The sequence below is a fragment of the Hoplias malabaricus genome, chromosome 11, assembly GCF_029633855.1.
Source record: "Hoplias malabaricus isolate fHopMal1 chromosome 11, fHopMal1.hap1, whole genome shotgun sequence".
NCBI classification, from domain to species: domain Eukaryota; kingdom Metazoa; phylum Chordata; class Actinopteri; order Characiformes; family Erythrinidae; genus Hoplias; species Hoplias malabaricus.
In genome coordinates this window covers 38,596,599-38,613,560 of record NC_089810.1, presented here as the reverse complement: position 1 = coordinate 38,613,560, position 16,962 = coordinate 38,596,599, and the positions used below count along the sequence as shown (strand labels likewise).

The 16,962-nt window shown below is 40.7% G+C and overlaps 2 protein-coding genes across 3 annotated transcripts in view; one reads left to right on the top strand and one right to left on the bottom strand.

The window, feature by feature from the left end:
• arfgap2 (ADP-ribosylation factor GTPase activating protein 2) overlaps nucleotides 1–2,043 on the top strand; it is a 24,755-nt gene extending 22,712 nt beyond the window's left edge. Inside the window, exon 16 of the mRNA XM_066684177.1 lies at nucleotides 87–2,043. Coding sequence (XP_066540274.1) covers nucleotides 87–107 — 21 coding nt within the window. The 3' untranslated portion in view covers nucleotides 108–2,043. The remainder of the gene's footprint in view (nucleotides 1–86) is intronic.
• On the bottom strand, nucleotides 1,990–16,962 carry si:ch211-71n6.4 (para-nitrobenzyl esterase). Of its 2 annotated transcripts, none has more exons than XM_066684175.1 (9): nucleotides 14,321–14,408; nucleotides 12,333–13,033; nucleotides 11,195–11,302; nucleotides 9,717–9,913; nucleotides 8,266–8,465; nucleotides 7,798–7,856; nucleotides 6,847–7,014; nucleotides 6,195–6,416; nucleotides 1,990–4,151 (listed from the first exon to the last, which is right to left on the bottom strand). In XM_066684175.1, exons 1-9 carry the CDS (start codon nucleotides 14,326–14,328, stop codon nucleotides 4,009–4,011), a joined length of 1,806 nt encoding a protein of 601 aa, XP_066540272.1. In that variant the 5' UTR covers nucleotides 14,329–14,408; the 3' UTR covers nucleotides 1,990–4,008. The 2 variants fall into 2 exon arrangements, with proteins under 2 accessions (XP_066540272.1, XP_066540273.1); XM_066684176.1 differs by lacking the exon at nucleotides 14,321–14,408 and adding an exon at nucleotides 16,831–16,962 and having other exon boundaries at nucleotides 1,992–4,151.

The following is a 16,962-nucleotide window of genomic DNA, read 5'->3' as shown; positions in this document are numbered from 1 at the left end:
TCCGTTCTTGTTTCCGTCCCTTTTGTTGTTTCTCGCATGGAAATTTCCCCACATTCTTCACTAAACTTCCCTTTCCTCTGTTTCAGGATCGCTACGGCTCCTACTGAACACGAATCGGACAGGAAAGGACATGATATCAAACAGGACGAAAACACAATGCTGACTGGATCTGGCCTGTAGTTCTCTCTTGTATTTAAACAAAACAGAGAAACAAATAAAAGAAGGGAGAGGGAGGACCTCCCTGTCTCTGTCCCCTAGACTTTTGTAAGATTGTCATCAGACCACTCCGACTGACAGTATTTTTTATTTTTAATTGTGTGGTTTTATTTTCAGATAACGAGCACTGAGAGGTGTAGAAAGTGTTTTCTTTTTCCTCCCACCCCCCTTCAGAACCACAGTGCTTTCTGTTGAAACTATGAAACTAACAAGTCCTGTTTTCTATGCCTTTGACTGGTCTGAGATTTCAAATAGCTGTTGAATTTAAAAGAAGAAAACAAAGTATTCTCTATGAAATGTATAACCAAACTTATTCTTAGCTCTACCATGTTCTCATGGCTTTTTTTTTTTGTATTTAAATGGTATCATATGCTACCTGAACAGTGCAGTAAAGACTGTAGTGGTGTTGACCTCAGAGAGAAAGGGAACTAGTTGATATTTGTAAAATATTTCTAAGGACAGTTTGGATGTTGTCTGATGCACATCGCTGCTCCAGTGTAATGGAGTTTTTCAGCTGGCTGTGGTGAAGTGTGTTGGAAACCTCAGAGTCTGATTGACTGAGAGATGGCGTTGCTCATCTTCTCAGCGAGGTACATTAAGATTTCCAGCAACTTGAGATTTTTGTTTTAAAGTCTATGACAAAAAAAAAAGAAGCTGCAATTCCTCGAGTTTGGATGCAGTTATGAGATTGAACCTTGTACTGCCACCAGAGTTTGTCTTAAGAACAAACATAAACCACTTTGGAAACGTGCCGTTTTTCCGAGCATGTCCGTACAAGCCCGTGCTCGGAAAAACACCTCTCAGATCCTTGAGTTGCACTTAAGTTTTCCCTCTTGTTTAGGAAGGTGAGCTGGACGCAAGTCTGTAACCTGCTCGATATATTACAGGACTCTTCTACAAATCAGCTCCTAACAATGAAACCTGGCCTTTAGTTTGTTAAAAAGAATCAAGCTGTGTGCACTCTATCCACAAATGCACTCTTTCATAGCAACTGCTGCACGATTGGGTAAAGATCAAACACTTCCTGGAATGCACATTAGTATCGGAGTCATGTCGTTATTGGCAGAGAGTTACTTTAAAATACTGACTCATATTTTAAATCAGTATTATTCTGGAAAACGCGGAGGACACTGGGGTTGTTTCCGCTATCACGGTTTTATTTATATTATTGCCTAAGTAACGCTGTAGAAAGAAATGGACGTCTCTGTAAAGCTAATCCAGGTGGCTGTTGCGTAAATGCCGCCATTTTATAAACGTATCAGCAGATGGGCATTCTCCCACAATTACCTTCTTCTCATAGAGCTAGAATTTGTTGTGGCTGCCTCTGTGCTAATGTTAGTTTCAGATTGGCGTGACATTTTAAAGACACAATATAGATCCATCACGAAAACACGCTCAAAAGTTGTTTGCTACCATTTCTCACTGTATTTTATAAGAGATTTGCTTGTGTTCAGTAAAGAGACTGTAGCAAGGACAGACTGCATTTGTGGGTGGAGCTTGGATATAAATATGAACAAGGCCCCTTTTCCTTTAGACCTTGAGGCTCTTAAATGATACCGTTCCCTTCTCATGATGTGCATGTAAGACCCCTCATACATGCATTAGTGCATTACACAACAACTCTATTTCCTCTCTGGATAAATACCTGATTGTGTTAAAGCGGGGGGTATGTTTCTGCTCTTCACACCCCTCTGAATCGTCTGCCTGACCTTCTGTACTGTAGTGCAAAATCTGAGAAATAAAAACAGATGATCTTCAACAGAAGCAGTTATTTATTGTAGACTGTTGAGAAGAAAAATGGAATTTTATGTAAATAAAGGTTGAACTGCCCCTAAAAACATTCTCGACTCATTTATTCACAACAAACAAAAATACGTTTGTACTTATTGATTTACATATAGAATGTGCAAGCCTGAGTGCAAAACGTGAGACTGCGAATGTCAGAGCGTCACATTGCTGAGTGTGTTTATACGCACACCAACCTTGTGGTCGTTATCAGTTTTGGCAGTGGTATTCAGACGGCCACATGGACAGCAAACACACCACAAAGCTATTACTGGATTTCAAGAGCGGCGTGGTGGCGCAGCAGGTAGGCGTCACAGTCACACAGCTCCAGGGACCTGGAGGTTGTGGGTTTGATTCCCGTTCCCTGTTTGTGAGGAGTGTGGTGTGTTCTCCCTGTGTCTGCATGGGTTTCCTCCAGGTGACTGTTTGTGAGGAGTGTGGTGTGTTCTCCCTGTGTCCGCATGGGTTTTCTCCGGGTGCTCCGGTTTCCTCCCACAATCCAAAAACACATGTTGGTAGGTGGATTGGCGACTCAAAAGTGTCCGTAGGTGTGAATGTGTGTGTGTGTTGCCCTGTGAAGGACTGGCGCCCCCTCCAGGGTGTATTCCCGCCTTCCACCCAATGATTCCAGGTAGGTTCTGGACCCACCGCGACCCTGAAGTGGATAAGCACTTACAGATGATGAATGAACTTTGAAATGGTGACCATGACCCAGTTTTGTATGATTTGTTTAAAAACACCTACATTCAATATTTTCTAGTAAAACGAATCTGAAACAACCGCACACAGTCGTTGGAAACACTGCGGGTTGCTAACGATGTTTTCTGAAGTTATCAGATTAGTGTTTACATATAAACACACTCAGTAATGAAATACAGACAGTGGAATAGGAGCTGAACCCCTGGTGTTTAAAAGGACTCTGCTCTTTGATGGAGTTCTATATAAGTCTGCGCCGTTTAACATGCTCTTTTTTATCCGAATCCTTTCAATTAACCCTCTTCTTGGCTCAGGTATCATCCTAACCTTGAGGATTCAGCGAGGGGCTGTGGATAATCAAATGCCGGACCTACGGAGCGTGATTAAACCTGATTCCTTAATCATGACCTCCACTCGCCAGAGCTCAAGACCCTTTGATCACAGGTAACATGAAAGCAAGTCAGCCCTCGGTGCTGAGGGGAGGGACACGAACACCTACGACACATGAATACAGACAATAGACTTATAGGAGAGCCTTCTCTCAGCTCTGTATCCTTTGCATTTAAGTTATCAGCACAAAATCAATGAAAAACAAAGATTCCGAAGTGTTGTCGGTGTTGGCCCACGATGAAAACGTAATATTACGAATACAATATTAAAGCTTTGTGATACAGACAATTTAATCCCTGATTCCCATCAACATTTGGGTCAATACATTTCTCTATAAATGAACCATATCACATCAAATCACACAAATAGTTCACATCTCAGCCACTTTCAGGTTTTGAAATTGGAATTCCACTTTAAATGTACTTTAATGAAGCGAGTTTATCAACAAAATATTTGGCCATTTCTCATTTGGGCTTTTGATCATTGCATAAAGAAATATTCACTCTGTGTAAAAAAATAATAATGAAAGCAACAATATCTGTGGTTTATCCGTGTCAGTCACTGACACCGAGGCTCAAATTAATCTCAGAGCCATTACATACACAATTACTTTCATCTCACTTTCCCTTTTTTTTTGTTTTTTTACTGCTAAAGGCTTTTAACTTTCAGTGCAAATAACTAAATAAAAAAAAAAACCTGACAACATACACTATACGTCCAAAAGCATTCATCCCACATTGGCTAGTTATAAGGACGTTAAATCTTTGGGACATAGTGTGGTTTCTCCCTGCACGAGTGGCTTGAAATTGCTCCAAGTTTGTTTTAAATAAAGTTACGATTCGGCTTTGGTATTTTACACTTGGCAGTTACACGTGGCTTTAGTGAAGCATTTTGAAAAGTGAGGAACTGATCAGACCAGCGTTAGTTGATCCAGGCGTATGGATAAAAACCATTATCCTCCCACAGTTTGCATCTCTCTTTTAAAGGGTTCTGAGACACAGACAACTTCTCACCCAGGAGAGCCGTCTGAGAAGGAAACTCTCCCCATTCAGAGGGCATCCGACCTGCAACAGAACAAGCATCACGCCATTTAGAGGTTACACAGGATTTCTACTCTGCCATTTAGCAATTTTATTTATTTATTAATTAATTAATTAATTTATATGCATGAATTCTGAATCTTTTATTCATATACAGGGGGTCCTCGACTTACCACGTTGATCCGTTCCTACGTCGCGTCGTAAACAGATTTTCGGTGTAATTTGGAACATATGTACATACTGTACGTAAATAACATACTGTAAGCACTTATCCTATCCTAACACAGTGGCGATTGCTCTAAGACTGCAAGGGAAGTTTAGCTTCCCCTAAAATGTCAAAAAATAAGTGATCAAATATATACGTTGTGTTACGTAATGTTGTGTGTACATGTCATTGAATAAATATGCACTACAATGCGCACAACTTTTGTTCAGAATCAGCTTCTTATCACTGGTAAAGACACGGCTTTCCTCTCAGTCATTCCCGCAGCTTCACGGTGCTTTAAACAGTGTGAACGCAATAGCGAAGCAGCGAAACGAGACGAGTCATTGGATAAATGCTGGGCTTTGTCCCGCCCATCGGACGCTCAGCGTCTCTGGGGGTCTATGGGGCAGTGGGCTGGCCTCGGCTGGCCCGAACGCTCAGCTTCTGCATGATGATTGGATGATCTGTCTGAGGCTGAATCCCTTTTTGATTGACAGCGAAATGAGCGAATCAGCGATCCTTTGGTGTAAAGATCCCTGGGAGCATTACATTTTCATTCTGTTCTGAGTTGAACCGAAGACTTTATTAATCCTCTTAGCGGCATTTTCTTTGTTAAAAACGACTAGCGACAAATCGAGCTTCTATTTCTGGTGGGTTTTTGTAGCTGCTTGTGTTTGGAGACTGACTTCTATCACTCTTTCTGACTTCTATCACAGTTTCTGTCCAGCGGGTGCTGCTGAGCCCCTCCACCGTCACAAAGCACTCACAGGCGGACACACTTCACATGGGCCAAGGCCGTTTAAGCAGCCAAGCTCTGCTGGCCATTGAGAGGACACTAGTCAAGTCCCTGGAAAAGACGCCTTGTTGGTACGACAGGGTCACAGATCATTTTCTTAAAAGGAACGGAGGGTAGAATTTACGTATAAATAAACCGACACATTTTATGATGTAGGCCGAAATTGAGCTTCCCCTCCTTGAAAGACCAGCATCCGCCACTGTCCTAACACCTATCCTCGTCGGTCCCGCAGCGCGTAACCGTGTATTCTTCCGCCGCGCACACAAAACAAGTTCACGTTACGACGTTTACGACGCAAAACCACTTAAGTCGAAACAAGGCTTTATACAGTAAATGGGAGATGTGTTGTAACCACGAAACATCGTAACTCTGGACTGACGTAACCCGAGGACCTCCTGTATTATTTTTCTTTATTTTGTTTTACCTAACATTTCCCTGTTTGTTTTCCTTTTTTTTTAAATTTCTCTTTTATATTTTAATTAAACTTATTTTCCTTTATTTATATATTATAAAATCTTCTTTTCATCCTTTATTTATCTCACATATTAAACCTCAATATTTAACTCAATTCAATTCAAACTGGGACTGTAATGTTAATGCTGTTATTTGTTAAAAATAAAAACTGAAGCCGTGCATTAAATTGAAAACGGTACAACACCTTGCTTTTATTTATTAATTCATTTATTTTTTTACAAATATATATTTTGTTTCCAAACTTGACGGCTGCAGCACATTCCAAAAAAAAAAGTTGTTGGAACGGGAGCATGTTTACCTCTGCTTTGCATAATCTTTCCTGATTTTCTGAAACTGTGTGTAGAGATGAGACACATCCACAACAATAGTTTGTTTTAGTCCACTTTTGAAATATTTATATATATTAAATCTGGGTTAAATTGATCTATCTTTCAATATAGAAGTGTGCACACTAACAGTTTCTGTGTTTTACTTTAAATATATTATTTTTTTAATTATATTTTCCTTTGGATGTCAGCAATTTTATTAAACTTTAATTAGAATGGGTTCTATATAATTAAAGTTTTTTTAAACAAAACAAAAGTAAGCTTACCTTCTTTTGCAAACGTGATGAAGTATTTCGTAATCAGATCTTGGAAATCTTCGTCTTTAGAGGTCACTGTGCCGTGGGCCATTTTCAGGGACCTGAAGAATGCCAGACTGTCCAGTAAGTGGTAGGAGAAGCGACTGGGGTACGGCAGCAAGGGATAGGTGTCAGCAGCTTTGGACGGAGTGTAGGTCACCAGGTAACGGTACACTGGGCTCTCCAAAGCCTCTAAAATAAGAAAGAAGCGAGACATGCCAAGAGTGCAACTAGAATTCTCCTGCTGAACAATCAAGGCCCAACCCAAGAAAACGAGGACGGTTTAGTTACTGCCTACAGCTTCAAAACGCCACACAACCTTAACTTTACAAGAGTGTTTTCTGCAGTAGCCTCATTCAGTGTGTGTACTGACTGTGTTAACAGTATGTTCAACAATGGCAAGTTAATTATCCACTGCTACATTTCTGTAGTTTTCTGCTCCTAGTGTGATGAGCTCCAATGACGTTGTGCAGTGGAACATCTCCCGTTGTGCTCCCAGCCAAAGCACTGTTTGATTAAATGAGTATATAGTAATAGGTAGAACTGCCAATAATTGGCGAGACATTGGGTTAAAACCATACTGAGTAACCACACACTAAAGTTGTGATGTAGAGGTGTTTACTTGCAGCTCGCATGGCCAGGTCGTTATTGGGGCAGCTGGCCCTCATATCAGAAACCAGAGTGGTGAAGAGCCTTTCTGGACAGCGGTCAGTGATTGGGCAGGGAACTGAGCTGTTGTAGAGCTTTTTAGCCTCCGTCAGAACCTTCTCTCCAAATGGTTTTAATTTCTCTACAGGGTAAGATCAGAGAAAGAGAAAAATAAATACTTAAAACATGATAAGTAAGTAATGAATTAATGAACTTGCCAAGCCTTTAGTTCAGATCCTGAAGGCCTGACAAATAAGTGAGCTGATTTCACTTAATCTACTAAAACAACTCATTAGTAAATACAGTGTTTTTCTGTTTGAACCTGCAGCCATATTGTCCTTTTGCGGATAAGGTTTGACACACCCCTGACATTTTTTATCTTCATACAGATAACATATTCAGAAACATACTCATTCATTCATTTATTTTCTGTAACCCTTTCCCAGTTCAGGGTCACGGTGGGTCCAGAGCCTACCTGGAATCATTGAGCGCAAGGCAGGAACACACCCTGGAGGGGGCGCCAGTCCTTCACAGGGCAACACAGACTCACACACACCTACGGACACTTTTGAGTCGCCAATCCACCTACCGACGTCTGTTTTTGGACTGTGGGAGGAAACCGGAGCACCCGGAGGAAACCCAAGCGGACACAGGGAGAACACATCAACTCCTCACAGACAGTCACCCGGAGGAAACCCACGCGGACACAGGGAGAACACATCAACTCCTCACAGACAGTCACCCGGAGGAAACCCACGCGGACACAGAAAGAACACACCACACTCCTCACAGACAGTCACCCAGAGCGGGACTTGAACCCCAACCTCCAGGTCCCTGGAGCTGTGTGACTGCGACACTACCTGCTGCACCACCATGCCGCCCCAGAAACATATTCATAGTAATATTACGAGCGTTATTCACATACCTGTTACATACCACTGGTAGTCTCCCCAAGTCCACACAGAAATGTTCTTCATTGGGGGACTATAAATCAGAAAAGAAAAGTCTTAAATTAGGACTTTCATAACTGTGATTAATTGCATACAGTTTAATTACAGTGTGGATTATTAATTACAGCTAATTTATTTTCTCTAATCTTACCATAATGTAAGTTTGTGTGTTTCTGAGGTTATTATGTTCTAGTTCATTCTTGGCATGGGGCAGAGTGACTTGCTCCATCTGCTCCTGTGTTTAATGGTTTTTAAGATGATTTTTAAGATTATAGAAGCTGTGTGTGCACAGCTTATTGTCTGCGTCCAAAAACAGGTGGGGGAAGTATTGAATAAACAAGCAGAAGTGTTAATACTGAATAGCATCAATGCGTTTATAATGTGTGGACTTAAACACTATCTGTTCCTACATAGAATGATTAATGCATTCCTATGACACTTGCAAGAAATCGGCTTCTTGTTCTGTCGTTCCAATCACAAATGGTACATCATTAAAAAATGTCTTTTTCTCCCAGGATTCAAATGGTGGAGAGCGAAGAACATGACCGTCCACGATAGCTACTGGTCCATAGAAACGGCCTTTGACTGGAATATCAGTCAGATCTGCTGCTGCCCACGAGGGATAATCCAGCCATGGAATAGCCTGAATAAACAAATAGAGAAGAACGTCATAACACATGATATGTTTTTAAGAAAACACTCTCAACAGATTTACACATTTATGTTCATTACAGAATTCACTACATTTTCATCCATTATCTGTAACTCTTATCCAGTTCAGGGTTGCGGTGGGTCCAGAGCCTACCTGGAATCATTGGGCACAAGGCGGGAATACACCCTGGAGGGGGCGCCAGTCCTTCATAGGGCAACACACACATTTACCTACACACTCACACCTATGGATACTTTGGAGTCGCCAATCCACCTACCAACGTGTGTTTGTGGGAATAAACCGGAGCACCCGGAGGAAACCCACGCAGACACAGGGAGAACACACCACACTCCTGACAGACAGTCACCCGGAGGAAACCCACAAAGACACAGGGAGAACACACCACACTCCTCACAGACAGTCACTCAAAACTGGTCCCTGGAGCTGGGTGACTGCGACACTACCTGCTGCGCCACCGTGAATATACTACGAATTCGATTTGATCAAATAAAAACAATACATTTCTGCCATGTTCTTATATTGAATATAAACAATTTTTTTTGTTATTATGCACACGTTTGTACAATTACATTTTAAAATTACAGAACAAAGCTTGGTTTTTCACTTTGTTCTAGCTAAACAAAACATGCAATCCATGAACACTTAGGGCTTCCATATTCATTTTCATATTTTTTAACATAAAAAAAAAAAAAAGAAAAGAAATCTACAATACATGAAATCATCACGGCGGTTGTAGTATTGTTTTGTTAAGTATGTGATTGTGGTGATATTTGTCCTATTAGCTAATTTCACTGTGACTTTTTAAAAACAAAAGAATAAATACAATTAACAGATTTATTACAATCCCTAATTGTTATCATCATCAAAATCAATAACTAGGGGAAAATGATTTGTGCAAACTTGCATCAGTTTGTTATTGTACAACATACAACGAAATGTGTATTTTCTATTAATTTAATATTATGATATTTTGTAAACTGGTGTCTAAAGCCTATACTGTCCTTAGAGTTTGAGGGAAATTCTCTATGTGACATTGCACACCCAGAAACGTGACTACTGCAAAATATGACGGCGATGAGTGTGTGCAGCCCTATTGTGAAAGATTATTACCTTTCAGCCCTAGTAATTCCCATCTGACACTTAGTGCCAACAAACACAATAATTACCATCTTTTCTCAGGAGATTTATGCCTTGCTTTCATTTTCTGCAGGTGTATCTCACCTGTAAGATCTGAGAGATGTTAAGTTTTCGAAGGCAAGCAGCATCCTTGCAACCCGTTCTTTTCAGAAACACAAGGTTGTCTTTCTCAGCCGACTCCAGAGAGGCGTTATACACGTACGAGCCACTCATATCGATTGCACGGTGGAACAAGCCCTTGGCCAGTGGTGACATCATCAACGTCCACACAGATGTTCCTCCTTTTGTGAGCGCAAGAATTTTAAAATGGGTAAGGTCAATGAAGTATGCAGTACAACTTTGCTGCTTTGCATTTACAAACATCTGCACCACTATTAAACTTGAAGTCACTCTGGATGAGACGGTCTGCTAAATTCTATTAAGAAAAGAAAAATAATAAGCAGCTACTCTGCTAACATTAAAGGCTAAGCACCACTTAATGGTCCTCCATGAATATTTGACATTATTGTAGTTACTGACAGATATAAGTATGAATTAAAATGAAAATAGCAGCTTAATTTGCTTTAAAACTGACAATTTTATTAAATTGACGGAAAAACCTGAGCTCGCTACGAAATTCTTGAACGCGACTCTGACGTCACTGGTGGACAACAGCTGAACAACGCCGCGGTAAAACACCGTTATGACTGACTGTTATGACAGTATCTAGCTAAATAACCAACATTATTCATGACAATAGCCTAGCAATAAGCTAAACTCAAATTTAGAGGTACTGTTATTCTTGTAAATGTGATCAAAGTCGAATTCATCCGACACTATAAACCTCCGTAATGCAGCTACGTAGCCGAGTATAATGAGCACAGAGTTTAGCGAGTCAAGCTAACGTTAACTAACACCAACTAAAACAGGCGAAGTGAGTGTCCTTACCCTGTTTACCTCCATGTTACAGAGGCTCTTGAACACCTTTCGTTGGTGTCCTTACATGCCCATATTGTTGGAAAAGCGCCAGTGAAATGAGCTACAGATAACGGAGTGAGCGGATGGTCCTTTCCAAAGTGCCCAGTTAAAATTAAATACAAATTTAGTCCATTTTCTGGATATTTTGGGACCTTTGGGCCATTTGTTCACAGATGTCCCACTGTACATTGAATGATTGCAGCCAAAAACAACACACCTTTTCCTCATTTTACATTAAATTAAGTGCAACTTCTAGAGTTGTTGTCCACCATCTACGTCACAGGCAAGACGCCTATTGGGGGGGGGACCAACGGTCTTTTAAACCTTATTCCTTGAATTAGTAAGAAATAACACGTTTTCTGACTATCAATAAACACAAGTTAGGAACTCAAATTCCACTGTATTTATTTGTTTGACACTTTCATAGAGCTGCTGCTTAGCCTTTAAGATTTAGTTTGATGTCCTCTTCATCTGATGAGTCACTGCTGTTGCAGGACTAAATAATAGTTATGAATTAAATATTTAAAATATTTTTACCTTTACATGTGCATTGAAATGTGAAGTATTTCTGAACTGATCAAAAGTAGGCAAAAATGTGGCGTTACCTGAACTCTGGCCAAAAATGGTGACTTTCTGTGGGTCTCCACCAAACACGTGGATGTTACTTTGGACCCAGTGAAGAACTTGAATTTGGTCCATGAAGCCATAGTTCCCTGTGTTCAAAATTGTGTCACATATAGATTACAACGGATGATCACTACACAATTGTCAAGGTATAGTCATTGAAACTGCATGTTATACATAAAAAAAAACCATACAGCCAGTGTTTAGCTACTGCATCGTAACAACATTGTAACCCGTATCTGATTGGACTGCTATAGTAGTAATTTTAAAAGTTCTTTAAAGAGCTGAATCAGACACTAGACAGAAGGAACAAACTGATGTGATCTAATCCTGTAACAAATGTACCCTGAAACAGCACACACTGTGTGATGTTTTAACTGTGTATTTCATCCTGTGGGATAACATGGCACGTTTGAGGGTTTGATAGTCAACTTCAAAATTCATTCATTATTCGTAACCACTTATCCAGTTCAGGGTCGCGGTGGGTCCAGAGCCTACCTGGAATCATGGGGCGCAAGGAGGAAATACACCCTGGAGGGGGCGCCAGTCCTTCACAGGGCAACACAGACACACACACACATTCACTCACACACTCACACCTACGGACACTTTTGAGTCGCCAATCCACCTACCAACGTGTGTTTTTGGACTGTGGGAGAAAACCGGAGCACCCGGAGGAAACCCACACACACACAGAGAGAACACACCACACTCCACACAGTCAGTCACCCGGAGCGAGAATCGAACCCACAACCTCCAGGCCCCTGGAGCTGTGAGACTGCGACACTACCTGCTGCGCCACCGTGCCAACTTCAAATTTATGTGCATAAATGGTTTGTATCTCTCTACTCTATTTAATAAAGAACCATTTTTAAGGGTGTTCCCTTTTTGTTCCAAAACTACTATTGCTCCAAGCATCTAATAATAACCCACCACAGAGGCTATTGCTGAATGTTTCTAAAACTACTGCGTAGACTAAAATCTAATGACTGTGGACGTCTGACTAGTGGGCAGCATTAATGCAGGTGGACAATGGGTTATTCCAGGATGGACAGCTTTCCTGAGCAGTTTGGATACTGTATGTGGATCTAATCAGACAGCTATACTGAAGGGACTGACCTGAGGTATTGGTGGATGAACCCTCTCTCAGTACTTCCAGGGCCATAAAACCGAAGGCATTGAGCCTGTAGTTAAAACTGACGAAGACAGTTTGCGTTTGGACAGCTAGTTCTTCCGTGGGTGAGTAGCCTTTCTCCTGTCCACTCAGCATGTGTAAATACCCTCCATGAATCCATACCATGACCGGCAGTTTGTCCGAAGGTTGTAGGCTGGGTGTAAACACACTTAGATGAAGGCAATCCTCCTTTCCAGACACAACACCATCTTTTTCTAGAGGCTGAATCTGTGCGCATACACTACGGAACCTGGTGGCGTCGTAGACTCCTTCCCAACACTTCCCAGCATCTTTCAGGCCTTGAGGAGGCTTCCATCGGCGTTCCTCAACAGGAGGTATGGAATAGGGGATACCTTTGAAGGAATAACCTCTGCCCTCTCTGTGTCCTCGCAGCCAACCACAGTCCGTTAACACCTCGGCGAAGCCTGGGGGTGGGGTCTGGGCCACATAAGCTAAATATCCAGCAAGAGTGAGTAACCCAATCACTCCGCAGGCTATCAGAAACATGCACCTCTTGGACACCACCAGAAACGGGCTGACATAGTGCCGCCGTACGTATTGGATCTCCTCTTCCCCTTCGTCCTGCACCAGGTAACGATACTCGTTCCTCGCCGGGACTTCAAATGCGTCCTCGTTCATCTCCACCCTACAAAGAGAGAGAGAGAACACTGCATCACTCCAGAGTACTGCTGATACTTGGAGTTGTAACTGTGACTTTAGGCTCATGTGCAACTCCAGAGCATCCCATTACATTTCATGCTTTTCTATAAACAACCTGTGTCTGTGTCAACAATGTGCACTTTAAAATATATAGAATTTATTCATTATAGAGGGCATCTAAAAAGCTATGGACATTTAACGTACACCAATGTCCCACTGAAGAAGGTATACACAACATGCTTAAGGTGACAAGGCCATAACTTTATTTATCAGGAACATTCTTTCACACATTAATCTGGGTTTTTGGAATGTTAAACTGTAAAATGAGACATGAATAGAGTGGAGGAACATGAGAAACAAGCAAAACAAGAACAGAGAAATTAGAGAACTGGGCAAAAACGAGACACAAGACAGACGAGAAATGAGAAAAAATGGCTGCTCAGTCTCTGTGGTTAGTGATAGGCTCTTTCTAATGTAAAGGGAATGGGGACACAGCTATTCTCACCCTGTGTGCCCTGTTTTCTTTGATGTTTGACTATGACACACCACAAACGTTTCAGTTGAACCCCAGGAAACAGTGTTAACTACTGAAAAAACTTAATATATATGTGATTTATAAGATGCTCAGTGTCTTCTGGAAAAAAAGGGTTTAAATACAGGTCACAGCACATTTCTTTTATGGGGCTGTTGTCCTACAAGTTTAGTACCCTTGCCTAATAACTGATTTAAGACTGGATGTCTTCTACAGGGTGGGCCATTTATATGGATACACCTTAATACAATGGGAATGGCTGGTGATATTAACTTCCTGTTTGTGGCACATTAGTATATGGGAGGGGGTGGTGACCATGGCGGCCATTTTGGAAGCCTGTGCTAGCATTTCTCCTCTGGTGTGTGAAGAGTGTGAGAAGAGGGTTGCATTGACAATCCAACACAATGGGTAGCACTTTGAACACTTATAAAGGTACATTAAAACCAAGCACACCATTGTTTTTCTTGTGAAATTCCCAATAAGTTGATGTGTCACATGACCTTCTTCCCATTGATAAAACAACAGTTCGATCCAAAACGGCTGACTTCAAAATGGCCGCCATGGTCACCACCCATCTTGAAAAGTTTCCCCTCTCCCATATACTAATGTGCCACAAACAGGAAGTTAATATCACCAACCATTCCCATTTTATTAAGGTGTATCCATATAAACGGCCCACACTGTATAATTACATATGCCGTTAAAAACAACTGCTGCGTTTAGTTAACAGACAAGTTCTACCTGCTCATTATTCGGCTTTCCTTCAATATTCCTGTGAAGAGTCATGAACATGTCTGGTTTATCTGGTTTATTGGACCGTTCTGTTGCACTGCACCAAAAAAAAAGGCAACTTAAAATGTTTTAACGTTATCTAAAACACAAATATTCTTCACTTTGAGATTGCTGTGAGAATTCAATCAATTATTTAACCTGTTTCTTAAAAGGTTTCCCTGATGTAGGTCACTCTGTCCAAAGAATCTGTCTCAGATAACATTGCTTGTGTCAAAACATGAAGCACAAAGCCTGGTTGAAGAAAAGAAGCCAGAAACAAAACAAATAAGAGAATCTCACTGTATAAAAAGGTTTAAAACAAGTGAAAATATGTCTGGAAACTGGTTAATGATCTTACGAAAAGTGAAGGAATACAGGCTACTTTGTGGAACAGATGTTCAGCTGTCAAGGCTTGTAAAATCTCCACAGAAGAGCATGCGTCGAAACAGCTACATGTCAACCAAAGATCAGCATCCTCAATGCCAAGTGCTGGGTAGAGGGGTATTACTGTGTTCTCTGGGGTGATGCAGCTCTATCCAAAATGTCTGATTCATATCTAATTATTGGCCATCAATTCCTGACCTCACTAAACCAAGCTTCCTGTCTCTGCAGAATGAGTTGGTTTTTTTTTATTCAGTTGGAAAATTGTATTTATTATGTTTTTGGTCCTGCAGCTCATTGAGCTCCTGAGCACACGGAGCAGGTTTAAGGTGACCTACTTGACCCTAATCTGATACACATACAACATTAGCAGTAATAACATGACTGTGAAAAAATGATGGGACTTCCATCTTCCTGATTTAATAGAGTTTTGTGGCATAGTCGGTCACTTCTCTTTTTCTTGAATCTGCTGAACTCCGCTTTGAGATATTCTGTTCTTCAACATCAACTTCTCCAATTTATTTTAAAAGAAAATCAATTTTCTTCCTCTGCAATTTCCTGTAATGACTGGGGTTACGATAAATAAAATAGTTCACATTGGAAAATAATTATAAAAACATTACATCTGCTCATCACACACGTCTTCTGAAATGAAGGATATTTTTAAAATGTTGCTTCTAATCTTCTGGGAAGACTTCTGAAACCCTGTTGTGAGGATCTGAAAACAACGTTTAGGCCTTTGCATTGTGACTCTTGCAAATTATGATGTTTGACATGACATTACCATAAATGTTTTTACACAACCTTTCCTCTCAGAAACTGTAATGATATAGAAAACACCAGCACCAACAAAGTCATTTTGTAATCTATAGGTTTATTCATGGGTTCTGGAACATTCTTAGCCCTGCTTTGACACTGACTGGTAAGAGTGGATCAGACACAGCAGTGCTGCTGGAGTTTTTAAACACTGTACCCATGCACTTTGTTGGTTCAAGCTGTAGAGGCAAAGTCAGAAACAGCATCTCATCTAATGCTGTAGGCTATTATTCATCCTCTAGTTCTCCATCAGTGGTCACAGGGCTCTGAAATTAGGACGCTGTTGACTTGATATTTTAGGTTCCTTGGGTGTCTGATCCGTACACGAGCAATACACATTAACACACCACCAACCCGTCAGTGCCACTGCAGCGCTGATAATCCAGCACCCACTTAATACCTGCTCTGTTGTGGTCCTACAGGGGTCCTGACCTCTAAAGAACAGGGTGAAAGGGGCAAACAAAGTATAGAACTGAACACATGGGCTACAGTCGGTATTAGTACAACTACAATGGAGCTGATAAAACAGACAAAGAATGAAGAATATTAGACTTTCTTTTAAAAAACAGGCAGAGTAATTATTCAGTGCTGGAGTGAAAAAAAGCCATTATTATGGATTAAGTAAATTGGAGATTTTAAGTAACATTTAATAAAAATACGAGATTCTCGACATTATTACGAATGAGTCATTATTCTGTGATATTAAGAAAGTTACAGGAACGTTCTGAACATTATAAATTATTCTCTAAAGTGGCGGAAAAAGGCTTCTTCATTTTTTTTTAATCGTACTGCGCCACAGACACTTAAAGTTATTTCACAGTAATTCCTGTTATTTCTTTTTGGTGTTTTTCAACTCAAGGTTTGAGATTAAAGTTAATAAAGAGCAAGTGATTTATAAAAGACGCAAAAAAGAAGGGTGTTCACTTAGAAAAAAGGACAAAGAGGAAATGGACCGTTTTCCTGAACGGGAAACACAAAGCAGTTTGGAGTGAAGTGTATTTCACTTTTTAACCGATGAAACTCTATCTACCATTCCGAAAAACACAGTTATAAACTTCAGCTTCGGTTAAATAAAGGGCCTAAATCCAGAACTAAACACAGTCCACGAGTAAAACGGTTTGGATTCATAAAGTAACGTTATTCCTCTGCAGAACAACAGCATTTCCATCCACTGCACGTTTACCTCAGTGTCCTTTTATGGATATACTCCCTTACACAAGACCTTCCCGTAGGAGTAACATTCAAAGCCGTTACAAACAATAACACTTCATAGTTATACTTACTTTTTCAGTGTTTGTGCATGAGGTTAAAAACTTTCGATCCCAACTCTCTCCAATCTCCTCTTTTCTGAAAGATAATATGGCTGCTTTTTGTCCAAACCAAAACAAACTAGCGCAGTTAGCTCTTGCGCCCTA

Bases quoted from the DNA above. Each gene is read 5' to 3' on its own strand.
- si:ch211-71n6.4 (XM_066684175.1), bottom strand. The intron at 8,466-9,716 runs GTGAGATACACC...TTGTTTATTCAG, and splicing joins ACATCTCTCAGATCTTACAG to GCTATTCCATGGCTGGATTA. The intron at 4,152-6,194 runs GTAAGCTTACTT...GTTCTGTTGCAG, and splicing joins CATCACGTTTGCAAAAGAAG to GTCGGATGCCCTCTGAATGG.